This window comes from Trachurus japonicus, chromosome 3, assembly GCF_045865225.1.
Source record: "Trachurus japonicus isolate A0001 chromosome 3, Traja_1.0".
NCBI classification, from domain to species: Eukaryota; Metazoa; Chordata; class Actinopteri; order Carangiformes; family Carangidae; genus Trachurus; species Trachurus japonicus.
The window spans coordinates 11,532,046-11,544,090 of record NC_140909.1 but is presented as its reverse complement, the minus strand read 5'-3'; the positions used below and the strand labels follow the sequence as shown (position 1 = coordinate 11,544,090).

Sequence of the window (12,045 nt, the reverse complement as noted above, 5' to 3'; positions counted from 1 at the left end):
GTTGGCCTTTCTTGCAAACTTCCAAAATAAATTCATGCTTCACAGAAATCCAGTGAAATAAAATGCAAGAAGTCTTCCACTTGCTCCTCTTGAACAAATATTGAAGTTCCTTTTTAACATAATAAACAATATTTCTACATGTCATGTGATTTTCAGTAAGTAATATCATTTCTCAGACATGAAATGGAAAGTAAGTTTTACAGCCTCATGTTGTAAAGTTTGAAACTTTGAAAATGGCAACAACGTGTGTTCAGCTGCTGCCTGTGAAGTTTTTTCCATTGTTATTCAGAGCTACGGGAGTGTATCTGCACATCACTGCTTTGGAAATTTGAGTGACCGCAATAATCTTTTATTCTGTTCTCAGTTTATTTTGAAAGATGGATTTCGAGTGTCCCCACTGTTTATCATTCACTTGTTTCATGTGGTGATCATCTTCATGGTTAAGAAGTTGTTTTGGCTTTAATATAAGATTTCAAGACTTGCAGACGCAAATTTGATTTCACCCACCTCTGATTTAATGATGTCAGTGTTTCCCCCACTCTTTCCCCACTGCCTTCCCGCACTAACATAATTAAATAATCCTGTGGCATAGCTAAACCCTTCTTGCCCTTCAGCGGAGGGAATCAAACAGGTCTGTGGGCGCAATTGGAGAACGCACAATTTATACACTTGAGCAGATGTCCCAGATACTCAGAGATATCTGGCAGTCTTCTGTCTTGGACTCTTTGTACTTATTTCTTGTTTTATTTTGAAATCACATGCCTTATCTGTTCACAGTTGCTTTACTTCCTTTTCTTTGTGCTGTTTCCCGGCAGTTTTCTGTGTCATTTGTGTCTCATCAGCCAGTGAGTCCTCTGTGTATACAGTCCTATGTCTCATCCTTTCAGCTGCCAAATTGTCTTTGTATTACCAGTCCAGCTGCACTTGTTTGTAGTTGTGTACTCCTTGTGTACGATTTATTTATTTATTGCCTTCTGACTGCTCCTTGCTTGTGTTGTTTACCACACTGATTGACTTCTTGTGTATGACCGCCGGCTTTCAAGCAAAGACTTTGATTTCTGAACCCTCACCTGGTCTCCTCTGTGATCTCTGTATTTCAGTCGATTCCCAGTTGGAAGAAAAGCAACACTCCTACAGTAGTTCAAACACATCAGACAGTCGGTGTGCGATGCAGAGGAGGGATTTTGCATGTTGCAAAAATAACAAGGTCAGTTCAGACAGAACCCCCCCCCTGCCTCTGGACTCCCTCTGCCCAGGATGTGGAGAATGACATTGACAGCTGAGAGCGAGTGTTCAGCTTTTAACACTGATCACCACACTCTCTGCTGAGCTTGACAGATCAATAGATTGCCAGCACAGCAGGCCCCTGGGAAGGAAATCAACATCACAGCAGTGTCACTACTGAACCTTTTAAAGGCAACAAACAGTGAAACCTGAGTATGACAAGAAAACCATTTTCAACTATCTCATGTTCCTGTTTAAAAGCCCATTAACTGTCTGAGTAAATGGTGGATGAGCATAACCTGCTCCGTGATCTGAGGAGGGTTAGTAAGCAAAATGGCATCTTTGATACATTAATTAACTTACAGTAACTTTTGCATGAAACCAGCCTTTTAGTCTATAAAGGACAGTTTGTTCTTTCACAAAGCTATAACTGAACATCCCCTACTCTGCACCCTGCAAAATGATTACACTGACAGTATCACTGAAGCACTGAAGCTTTGACCTGTTTACATTTCTAATTTATTCATTCAGACCTTATTCCATGAGGTAAACCATAGAGGAGCCCTGATCTTACTTGAAATGACATATCATGCAATGTTTTTTTTTCTTTGTGGTGGAAAGGAGAGAGATTACATGGAGCATGAAATAGTTTACAGAAGAAATGCCCATTATGCACACTTTTCCAGTCCTGTTTTTGTTTCCAAGTTTCCTCCCACAGGATAAAGCGGTGGAGTCTTCCCCCTCTGGCTGATGGTGATTGCTGGTCAACACAGATCACTTAACCTAAATCTCAGATAGAGCCTGGTGTGGATGGTCTGAAGATGAGGGCATTAACTGCAGTGGAAGTTCAAATGCCCATCTTTGGATTGTCAGGGTAAACCAAAGACTATGCAAAGAAACACTGGGGTATTATTTGAAAAGCTGAAAATGCTTTTCCTTCTTTAGATCTCTTTGTGGCAGCTTAGGAAATATGATCACACTTATGAGGATATTTACTTTATGGTTGCTGTACATTGCTGAACATCATCAGTCTGCCCTGTGCTGTCCCCCACAGTGTCTCATTGTTACACTAGAGAAATCCAGCTGGTCTATATGAGCGTTCTATACAGTATGCAGGTGTAAGAGTGCGAGCCAAGGACATACTGTATATGCTGTCAGGCAAAAGTAAACTTTGAAAAGACGTCCACCGTCTGGGGAGAAGTTTTTTTTTTTCTCTCATTACATTGAAGCACTTAGCTTTATGGGATTATGTAATGTTATATAACTTCTTTAACATCAAGAATTCCCTCGCTGATTAGGTAAAGATTAAATGTCACAGACTTGATGGTGTCTCAAATGGAAAGAAGAAGACGTCATTAACCTGACTTCTGTGATGCATGAGTGTTTTTTTTTAAGGTATTAGCAGCCAATATGTTTAGATTATACCCTCTATTGTGGATATAGTTGCCAATGACTCCAGGGAACAATAAAGCATGGATTTCTTTCTCTGTTTTTGCAGGGGACCAGTAATTAAGAGATGAAAACAAATGGAGTAGCTAGAAAGAGAGAGAAGGTTTCAGTATGCAGAACACACTTTTGGCATCAAGTTATGGAGTCATCACAGCACCTCTTACCTTATGCTCTATCAAACTCCTTCATCCCTCATTACATCAGTCGCTATCAATAACCTTTACTGATCAACACAAATGGTGTCCTTGAAGGAAGAACTCCACCTACCTGGCAGGTGGTGTCTTTTTTAGCCAAAGGTAGAAAGAGAGTCTGCAGTGTTGGCTTAATGCCACTTTTCTTTAAAGTATATCAATATTCTATGATTTTTTTTTTTACTTGGCCTTGTTATATGTGTTTTCTGTTCAGATTTATACAACAAATCTTTCACCACAAAAACAAGAGTGAAGGCTTTTATTTACAGTAAGAAGAAAAAACCTGACTCATAGAGGTTGACTAATCTTTCTGAACAGGCTTTGTGTGCCCTCTGCTGGCAAAGACTGGCCATTTCAGTTCTAAATAGTACAGTTGTAGTGTGTGTGTGTGTGTGTGTGTGTGTGTGTGTGTGTGTGTGTGTGTGTAGTGAGTGTATTATGATCAGTTAGAATTCTGCACACATGTTAATCTATTTGCATAAGTAAGTTTATTTTACAGTCTTGAAATTTGCTGAAGGTTATCAATCCAGTGAATCCTATCTAGTCCAAACAAACAAGACATTTTCCCACAGTAATGGATGACTGAATCTCTGAGCCTGTTTGTGTGTAGAGTGTGTATCCTGCGCCCTGTCTCATGCTCATAACATCCCTCTAGTGTCCATGGTTGGTTGAGTTGGTTGAGTTGTTGCATCTTGACATGTGTCTTGGTGTGGACAGGTATAGCTCTTGTACACTGTGGGTATATTGGCAGCTTTGACATGTCTGTACCTCAGTGCCAGTCAGCCTGGACAGCAGGGAAGCCCCTTGGAAGAGCTGTGGGTGAAAGACAGAAAGACATGGGATATTTAGCAAATGAGGACAGAGAACAGCTGCATTTAACACAACTACATCTAATAAAAGCATCTACAGTGTTCAAAGTCAGAGCTTCCTAAAATAGCCTACACCACTCTATACAGTAAGTACAAGTAGATACATGTTTTAAAGGGATAGTAGCATTTTTTTTAAAGTGGGGTTGTATGATCTACAAATAGCCCCTAAGTACTTTAATTGCAGTAGAAGACTATCTGCACTCCTCCCGTTAGCAACGCCAGCCCATAGCCCTGCCCAGAGATTTACAACATTGTTGTGAATGGACCCAAAGAAACGGCCTATTTTCACGGGCTAAAAGAGGTTTTACCTGAAAAAAAATACACAGTTCCATTGTTCACTATAATACAATTTTTTCCAGCCCCTCAAAGTGCAGGAAAAACACAGTTTTTATTTGGACCTAACCAACTGCTGATCGGCAGGCGCTAACTCTGGCCAGAGGGATACGTGAGTTGGTTAGCTCCAAATAAAAACTGCGGTTTTCCTGCACTTTGAGGGGCTGGAAAAAATTGTATTATAGTGAACAATGGAACTGTGTATTTTTTTTTCAGGTAAAACCTCTTTCAGGCCGTGAAAATTTCTTTGGGTCTGTTCACAACACTGTATGTTGTAAATCTCTGGGCAGGGCTATGGGCTGGCGTTGCTAACGGGAGGAGTGCAGAGAGTCTTCTACTGCAATTAAAGTACTTAGGGGCTATTTGTAGATCATACAACCCCACTTTAAAAGAATGCTACTATCCCTTTAAAACTGAACTGAGCTCACGTGCTGAGGTGAGAGAGATGGCAGAGGTGACGTTTTCAGATGAGGCTCTTTCTTGGCCTTGAGTCTTGTTGTTTTCTGAAGGAGGAGGAGAATCTGGAAAAAGACAAATATTAAAAGGTGGGAGCTGATGAACAAATGGCACAATGTCAGTGGTTGTGCACAGTACAGTACAACTACATATTATTAAAAATGTCTACATTTTGGCACTACTCAATATTGTTCAATTTACAACAAAACATATAATTCAAATCCCCTTCCAAGCGAATACTGCAGCAGTGTCCTCTACCTGTACACGGTCCATTTCCTGTCTTGGCTCCCTCTCCCAGCAGCATCTCCAGCAGCAGGCTGTCCATTCTGGCTTCACCCAGCAGCTGAGCTAAGTGCAGAGTCTCCACCATCTGCCAGGCTACACTCTGCAGGGGAGGCATGATCAGCAAGAGCTCCCCAAACCTTCCCCGCTGCTCACAAGTTGCTTCTTCCAGCAGCAGCTGGGCCTGGAAACGCAGATGTCGAACCAGCCGAGGACTCTCCAGACTGGGACAGTCTGTGGGACAAAGGTAGGAGGACATATAATGAAGAGGAGAGAGTTCACTGTAACAAACAGGTGAACAAAATAGAAGTGCAGTTTAATTGTGCTGTAATTCAATTTCATTTGACAACAAAAAGTAAATATAACTTTTAGCATTACGTATGAATGATTTTTACTTTTACAACAGGACAGTTTACTTTAACCAATCACTGCATTGAATCTGCATAAGATTTTATTCATTCAAAGAATCCAATGATTGATAAAACTACACACTGATAATTGTATTTAGCCTACTGTATGAAAAAGCACATTTGTTATTGTATTTAATTTCAAATCTTTGTAATGACACCAGTGAATATTCTTACTGTCTGTTTGAGTGCATAAATTAAACTACAGTAGTTGCAAAACAACTGGTTATGATGAGAATATTTCAGTATGAGTCAACAGGATGGTTCAAATGATGTTAAAATGAAGTTTGTGTGATAATCCCAAATCAGAGTCTTCACCTATTGTTGTAATTTGCCTATTCAGTGCTCATGTCCTTTGCTCATCCTGTCTTTATTTCTTTTCTGTCAGGTAAATGGACCATTAAGTTCAGCAGGCAGCCACCTCCACCTGACTGCCAAGAATTTCACCACATCCTGATATTATTAGAAAATCCCCCCCAAAACACTCTGAAGCCAGACCAGACCATTCAGACTAAACTACACATGCAAAAGGCCAAGAAAATAAACAGCTCAGAGAGAAAATGTCAAAAAAAGGTGTTATTTGTCTGGTGCAACGGATGAGGTCAAGTGGCAGAACAGAAATTACAATCCACTGTCACCCTCTCGCAGGCTGACTAAACTGACCTGGGGCAAAGACGACAACTGCTTTTAGGCAAGAAAACTCTTTGTCTGTGATGTCCAGCTCTCGGAGAGGTTTGACCAGCTCCTCTTGGATTCTGAACGCCACTCTGGACACCTCCATCTGTGCACCCCTCAAGGGGATCACAAAGTCATTGCCTGTTCAGTAAACATAGACATATCAAAGAAAGATTACTCCAGATACATGTGAAAATTAAATGATTAAAATATTTAGGAACATAACTGAACAGTGAAATAAAAAGGAACACAGCCAGTTTTATACCAAGAAGAATGAGATTGTTGTAAGGCAGTGAGCGTCTCGCTGCCCCTAGAATAAGATGTTCTGCAGAGTGGCTTCGGAGCAGAGTTACCTGCAGACAGACAAACACAGGCCTCATGGTATAAACAGCATAAAAACGTAAGTAAGTTGTTCAGACATAGTGTCCCTTTCATACCCTGTCATCTATTGGGAGGCCACAAAACTCTGGGATGTGCTTTGCCCATTCAACCAGCAGGAGGAGTTGCTGCTTCATGGACTGAAACACATCTCCCACATCGGCCGTCTTCTTGGTGTAGATGTCATGACTCGCAGGTGAGACCAGCGCTGGGAACTGAGAGCAGCAAAGCAAAGACAGAGTTCACAGTGGGATTAGGTGATACTGCAATGTGGGAATGGACCTTAGAAAAGGTGCAGGTGTGTGTGTGTGTGGGAGGGAGGGAGGTGAATGGGCAATGAGAAAGGTGATGATGCTGATACTGTAGGTGTGTGAGTGCTTTGGCACCCTGACAGCTGTAAAGCAAGGCAGGAGGCAGGTGCAGGAGGCTTTGGTGGATGGAAACACGTGATAAATGTGGAAAAAATGCACCACCAACATACAGTATAATGCAGCAACTCATTTGCCAATCATATAATTTATGTCTCTGCATTCCTTTTACATGCAAAAGCATATATATCCGGTTGTTATTATTCATTTGAAGGTAATTGAACATCGGCACACAATCCCAGATCAAGTGGTGCAATTAAATGGGCTATGATTAGATGGGGTCCCTCGGCAATTTTGTCATTTCTAAGGAGTAACTGAATCCAGCCTACAGCTACAGCCTCCCCTGAATTTAATCGCTGCATGTCTAAAATGTAACTTATATCCTCTTCGTCTCTGACCTTCATCAACATGATTTCCAGAAATAGTGCAGGGATCCCTTGGCTGGCATATATGTGAAAAGTGTCCACATCTGTTCAAGAAGTTTGTATCTGAGGTCTTAAGCAACAGTGTATTTACCTGTTGCACACTGGCTTCTGCCCGCTGGAGCACACTGATGGACAGAGTGCCCACTGTCTGTCCCTTGGCTCTGTGAGTGCTGATGCAGTCTCTCTCATTCTGAACAGCTGGAGATTAAAGAGAGGAAAGAACCATCAGAGACGTTTCTTGGCTTCTCTGGACATCTTTTTTTTTCTCACCTTAGCAGCAACCCCGTTCAGAAAGAAAAGACCTTCTCTTTGCCTCCACAAGGTCCCTCTGTCCTCTCTGACACTGAAGTTGCTGTTCATGCCAACATTAGCTATGCCAAATGTTATATATATGGCAAAAAAAAAAAAAAAAAACTAGAGAAAACAATCTCCTGTGCCAGGGGACTCCTTCTGTTTGAAGTATGCATGTCTATTTCTATTTCGTGATGAAAAGAAGTATAGAGTCACTGAATCTCATTGTCTCTAAGGTAAAACAACTGGGTAGTTGATGAGAAGTAATATGAACAGGTACATTTGAACAGAATTATGTTTTATTCCTGTCATGTAGACCTTTCTTGGTTTGATATGGATTGATTTAATATTCTGATGCGGACAACAACTTCTTACATTTGTCGTGCACAATAAAAACTGGGCGTGGATGCCTGGATGCTTGATGGTTTGGATTATGTTTAGCGGAGATGTCATCAAATGTTGATGACCCTGTGAAAGTCATTAGAAAGAGAGCAATCTGGAAGGCCTAGGACTGATTCCAATATGGCTTTACAAAGTCAGACAACAGGACCGAGAGTCAGAGTAATCAGTCATCAGAGCTGTTCTCTCAGCAACCAATCAGGAGTATATTAATCAAACTAGAGGGGGAGAAGGAGCAGGGGGCTAACTCCCCGCTTCACTGTCATGGTGCTGCATGACAATGTCAAAAATGAATCTTCTGTTCTGTTAGAGCATCAGTTAAGTCCAGATCAGGAGTAAACACTTACAGGGAACATGCTCAGAGGTCAAGTGTAAACGACTGGTATTTTATTCTACAGCATGTTATGCAAACCGAACAAGTTACTTCAGTAAACTTTTAAATTAGTAGCCCTGGCCTTCGCTGCAGGGGGTTGCAAACGACTTCTTTCCAGAAAAAAAAAATCAGAACAAATATTTGCACATACTCAGTCAAGTTAATTATTCATGTGTAGAGACTATTCATGGCTCCTCTGATCACATCTCTCTTTCTCTGCTTTATCTGTGGGAGTCGGTGGAAGATAAGGCCAAAGATACACATAGGGCACATCAATATGGACAAAAATCAATGCTGACGCAATCATTGTTGCACATAAAATAAATAAAAACATATTTTCCTCCATTAAACCACTGGTGATCCCCTTTTCCATTTCCTAGAAGTAGACCTGAGTTTTTTTGTTTGTTTTTTTGTTTTTATTGCAAATGCTTTTAATGCAAATAGTAAGTTGTTTTTTTTTAAGTTTGGAATATTTTTCTCAATCTTTTATGTAGGTTCTTGTGGTTCAATTACATTATTAGAATTCAAACCCTGAAGGCACACTGTATTAAATTAAAGAAAGCAGCTTATGAAGATAAAAACATTTCCTCTGACCTTCCTTTCTCATTCCAGCTTTGAAACACTTTTGTAGTCTGCAGTAACGGCACTGGTTCCTTTTGTCTTTCTCCACAGAGCATTGCCTGTTGAACCTAGAAAAAAAAAAGGTGGAGTTCCCCTTTAATATTTCTTGGAAGAAGACACAATTACACACATTGAATACTCTGAGGTTTTGGAATTGATCATATATTGTGCCTGAGCCTTCACACCTGACAATTCACTCTGCACTCAGGGACACTTTTTAATGCAAGATCAGACATGACAGAATCTGCTGTTGGCAAAGCATGGCTCAATCTACTGCTCACATGGGAAAGTCAAAAAAAGCCTACAGCTATATCTCACCATTGATTTAGAGTCCCCTGTTTCTATAAATATTATTTTCTCCATGCCTGGACTGGTCCCAGTGACTGTGACTTTTAAAGTTGCTTTGCTGTTGCAAGGTGTCGTTTCCTCTGTGATACATCTCACACTGTTGTGCAGTGAGTGAGAGGTTTACCACCACAGAGAACTTCTCACTTGAACTTAAATAAAGACCTTTTGGAAATTCTCATTGTTATTGTTCATGCTGTGTATTGTCGAGTTATTATTTAATAATGATCTGTTCTATTATGCGGGATAAATGATGGAACTCACCTACAGTTGTAAGTGTGGTTATTGCGAATACTCCTCCTGAAGAAGCCCTTGCAGCCATCGCAGCTGGATGCTCCATAATGCTTACCTGTGGCTCTATCTGCACATATGGAACACCGAGTCCTATCTCCATCTGGATGTGAGAGAGCTGGGGTAGGTGCTGCTGATGCTGGTGAATCTGTCAATTAAAATAGACAAGACACTAAAAAAAAGAACCTGCAGATGTTGGGTAAAAATAAAATATAGGCTATGTGCCTGATGAAAAGTTTGAATATGAGACATGTGATAGACATTAGCATTGCAGAGGAAAGGGATTCTCTTAAGACCTTTTATTTGGTTGCTAATGAATAAATAAATATCTCTGTGCCTAATCTAACAAGCCTCACAAGCATCACACATCACATAGCTGAGAGAACATCAGCTTTGTTTAGAGCAGACAGACACCTTGATAGACACGATTATTCATGATCCCCTTTTATCAACTAAGGCACCAAATGAATCTTATTCCACCTCTGTGAACAGAAATAACCTTGCACACCGTGATGGCTATGCGGTGAGGTGTTGATTGTGAACTTACGACCTCTTAGGAATTGCCTGCAATGTTTCATAGGTTTAGCAATGGTGTTGATAATAAAACTAGGGTTATAGGTAGTGATATCACTGCTCTGTGACTGCCAGTGCCATGGACCTCAGAGGAGAACTGGTAGTTATTACTCAAGAGGAAGAGAAAACTCCCCATTTAATTAAAGCAGTTAGAGGTCAGTGGCGAACCAAAGTCCACTACTCTCCTCTGGCTAATTTTACATTGGATGCTCTGTTTAAATTCTCCCTTCCATGTGTTGCTCCAAATTGCATCTTGCCAGGGTTTGATTGCTGCAGGATTGTCTGTCTTTAAAAGCACTGACCGTCAAATACACATTCTTGGTGCAGTGTTCCTGCACTGATGCCTGTACTGTACAGACCCCAGGCTATAATGTATGTAAATTGCATACTTAGTTTAGGGAGATGAAGCAGCTAGGGATTGCGATTTAACAGGGAAAATGCTTTCTGTGGTCAAAGATCAGTTAGATTGAATTAAGAGATTAGAATACATTTGCCTTGCAGTTATCTGAATTTGAAGAGCGCTCTGTTGGTAAAGCTTTTTCATTTAAAGTGGCAAGGAAAGGGCCTGATTCAGCTGAACGGAGCCCTAATTATAACGATGACAGGGGATAAGATTATGAGGGGAATTAGATGAGAATGTAAACGTATGGAGAATGCTGAAATGAATAGTCAAAAGACTGAAAATTGATCTGCAACTATTCCGAACATTGATTTATCTTTTGAATAAATTCTTTCAGCAAAATTACCAAACATTACAAGCTTCAATGCAGCCAATCAATTGTAATGATTGGCCGCTTTTCTCTTTCTTTTTTTAAAATATCATTATGAAGTTCCCTTTGACTTTGGACCACTGATTGGACTGAGCAAGCAATTTAAAGACTTTGGATTCTGTCATTTTTTTCTGTCAGGCCCCAGAGGACATGCTTTTAGATCAGACAGTTAATTGAGAAAATAATTGGTAGATATAATTAAAAATTGTTAGTTGCACTCTAAAAACCTAATCTGAAAATAATAACTGCAACAATTACAGTATTTTGTGGATTGGTAACTCATGGCACTGGAGAGGCTTGGACACACCAAGCTGTTTTCATCATACCTGTTGTATTAGTTTGCAGTGGTATCACCCTTGTGTTGTTTAAATGCTCAGTGTCTGTACAGCAGTGAGTGTACTCCAGTTTAAGGATAGTCCCAGGAAGCTTCATGGCTCTGATGAGGCTCTATGTTTAAAGGGTTTTTGAAACTGGCCGACAAGCAGCTCTCCACCAGTATCGACTGTAACTTCCAGATCACACTCGGCTCAGTTTCTCTTCATCACAAGAATCCAATGTGTATGCTGTATCCCTTTCCTTCTTCTACACTTGTTTGCAGCTTTTGTTTTTGTCGTCTCGATCCCAGCTATGGATGTTAACCTTCTTTACTATGCCACTTCTAACACTCTTGTGGGGGGTTGATAAGCTGCTCTGTGATGGTCCACTCCAGTTACTTCACAGCACTGAAATTTGGCCCACTGTCTGTTTGCTTGTTTCTTATCAGTAAAGTATATAAAGGGGAGAGTTCAGAAACAGATAAACAGGACCCAGTGTGAGCACCAAAAACAGATAAGACTTGAGAGAAAGATGTGTGACCTACATGTAACAATACATTCATGACTAGTTCATTTTATTGGGAAAATTAATGTCATAAAAAAGTCAATAGACAAGTCCAAAGGTTGCCTGCTGGGATGTCTTTTATTGAATTTTAGCAGAAAATTTACATGGTATTCTCTTATCTTGGAAATCGATTTGGCACAGAAGAGTGACATTGCACAAACAAACACAGTGCAAGAGTTTGTCTGATTAACCTTTGCTTCTAGTTTTGTGATACCATTCAGATGACATTTGTCCTATTTTGTCTCCATGGTGTTGATGAAGAGTATTTTAGTTTCACTATGAAGACTCATTTCACATTCCATTGTATTGGTGTTAATGATCAGTCCTCTGGGACTTGATATAAAGCAAGTCAACACAGTTTTGCTCTCTGTTCAATGACCATTGCAACTACAGAAATGTCTATTCAGCAAGTCTATTCAGTCTAGATTCTTATTATAAAGGCCATG

At 40.4% G+C, this 12,045-nt stretch overlaps 1 protein-coding gene across 4 annotated transcripts; it reads right to left on the bottom strand.

Annotated features, from left to right (window-relative positions):
* Window positions 1-3,069: 3,069 nt before the first annotated feature.
* Window positions 3,070-11,467, bottom strand: hnf4b (hepatic nuclear factor 4, beta). Of its 4 annotated transcripts, none has more exons than XM_085761366.1 (10): window positions 11,047-11,467; window positions 9,351-9,525; window positions 8,715-8,809; window positions 7,149-7,255; window positions 6,324-6,479; window positions 6,152-6,239; window positions 5,875-6,027; window positions 4,781-5,038; window positions 4,495-4,587; window positions 3,070-3,677 (listed from the first exon to the last, which is right to left on the bottom strand). In XM_085761366.1, the coding sequence occupies exons 1-10, from the start codon at window positions 11,150-11,152 to the stop codon at window positions 3,634-3,636; spliced, it is 1,275 nt and encodes a 424-aa protein (XP_085617492.1). In that variant the 5' UTR covers window positions 11,153-11,467; the 3' UTR covers window positions 3,070-3,633. The 4 variants fall into 4 exon arrangements, with proteins under 4 accessions (XP_085617492.1, XP_085617500.1, XP_085617519.1 ...); XM_085761374.1 differs by having other exon boundaries at window positions 3,098-3,677; window positions 9,351-9,516; window positions 11,047-11,420; XM_085761393.1 differs by having other exon boundaries at window positions 3,497-3,677; window positions 4,495-4,569; window positions 9,351-9,516; window positions 11,047-11,386.
* Window positions 11,468-12,045: the final 578 nt, after the last annotated feature.

Coding starts and splice junctions, on each gene's coding strand:
- hnf4b (XM_085761366.1), bottom strand. CDS start 11,152: ATGAAGCTTCCTGGGACTATCCTTAAACTGGAGTACACTCACTGCTGT. Junction 7,256..8,714: donor AGCTGGAATGAGAAAGGAAG/GTCAGAGGAAAT, acceptor TTTAATCTCCAG/CTGTTCAGAATGAGAGAGAC. Junction 6,028..6,151: donor CAACAATCTCATTCTTCTTG/GTATAAAACTGG, acceptor TTTACTGAACAG/GCAATGACTTTGTGATCCCC.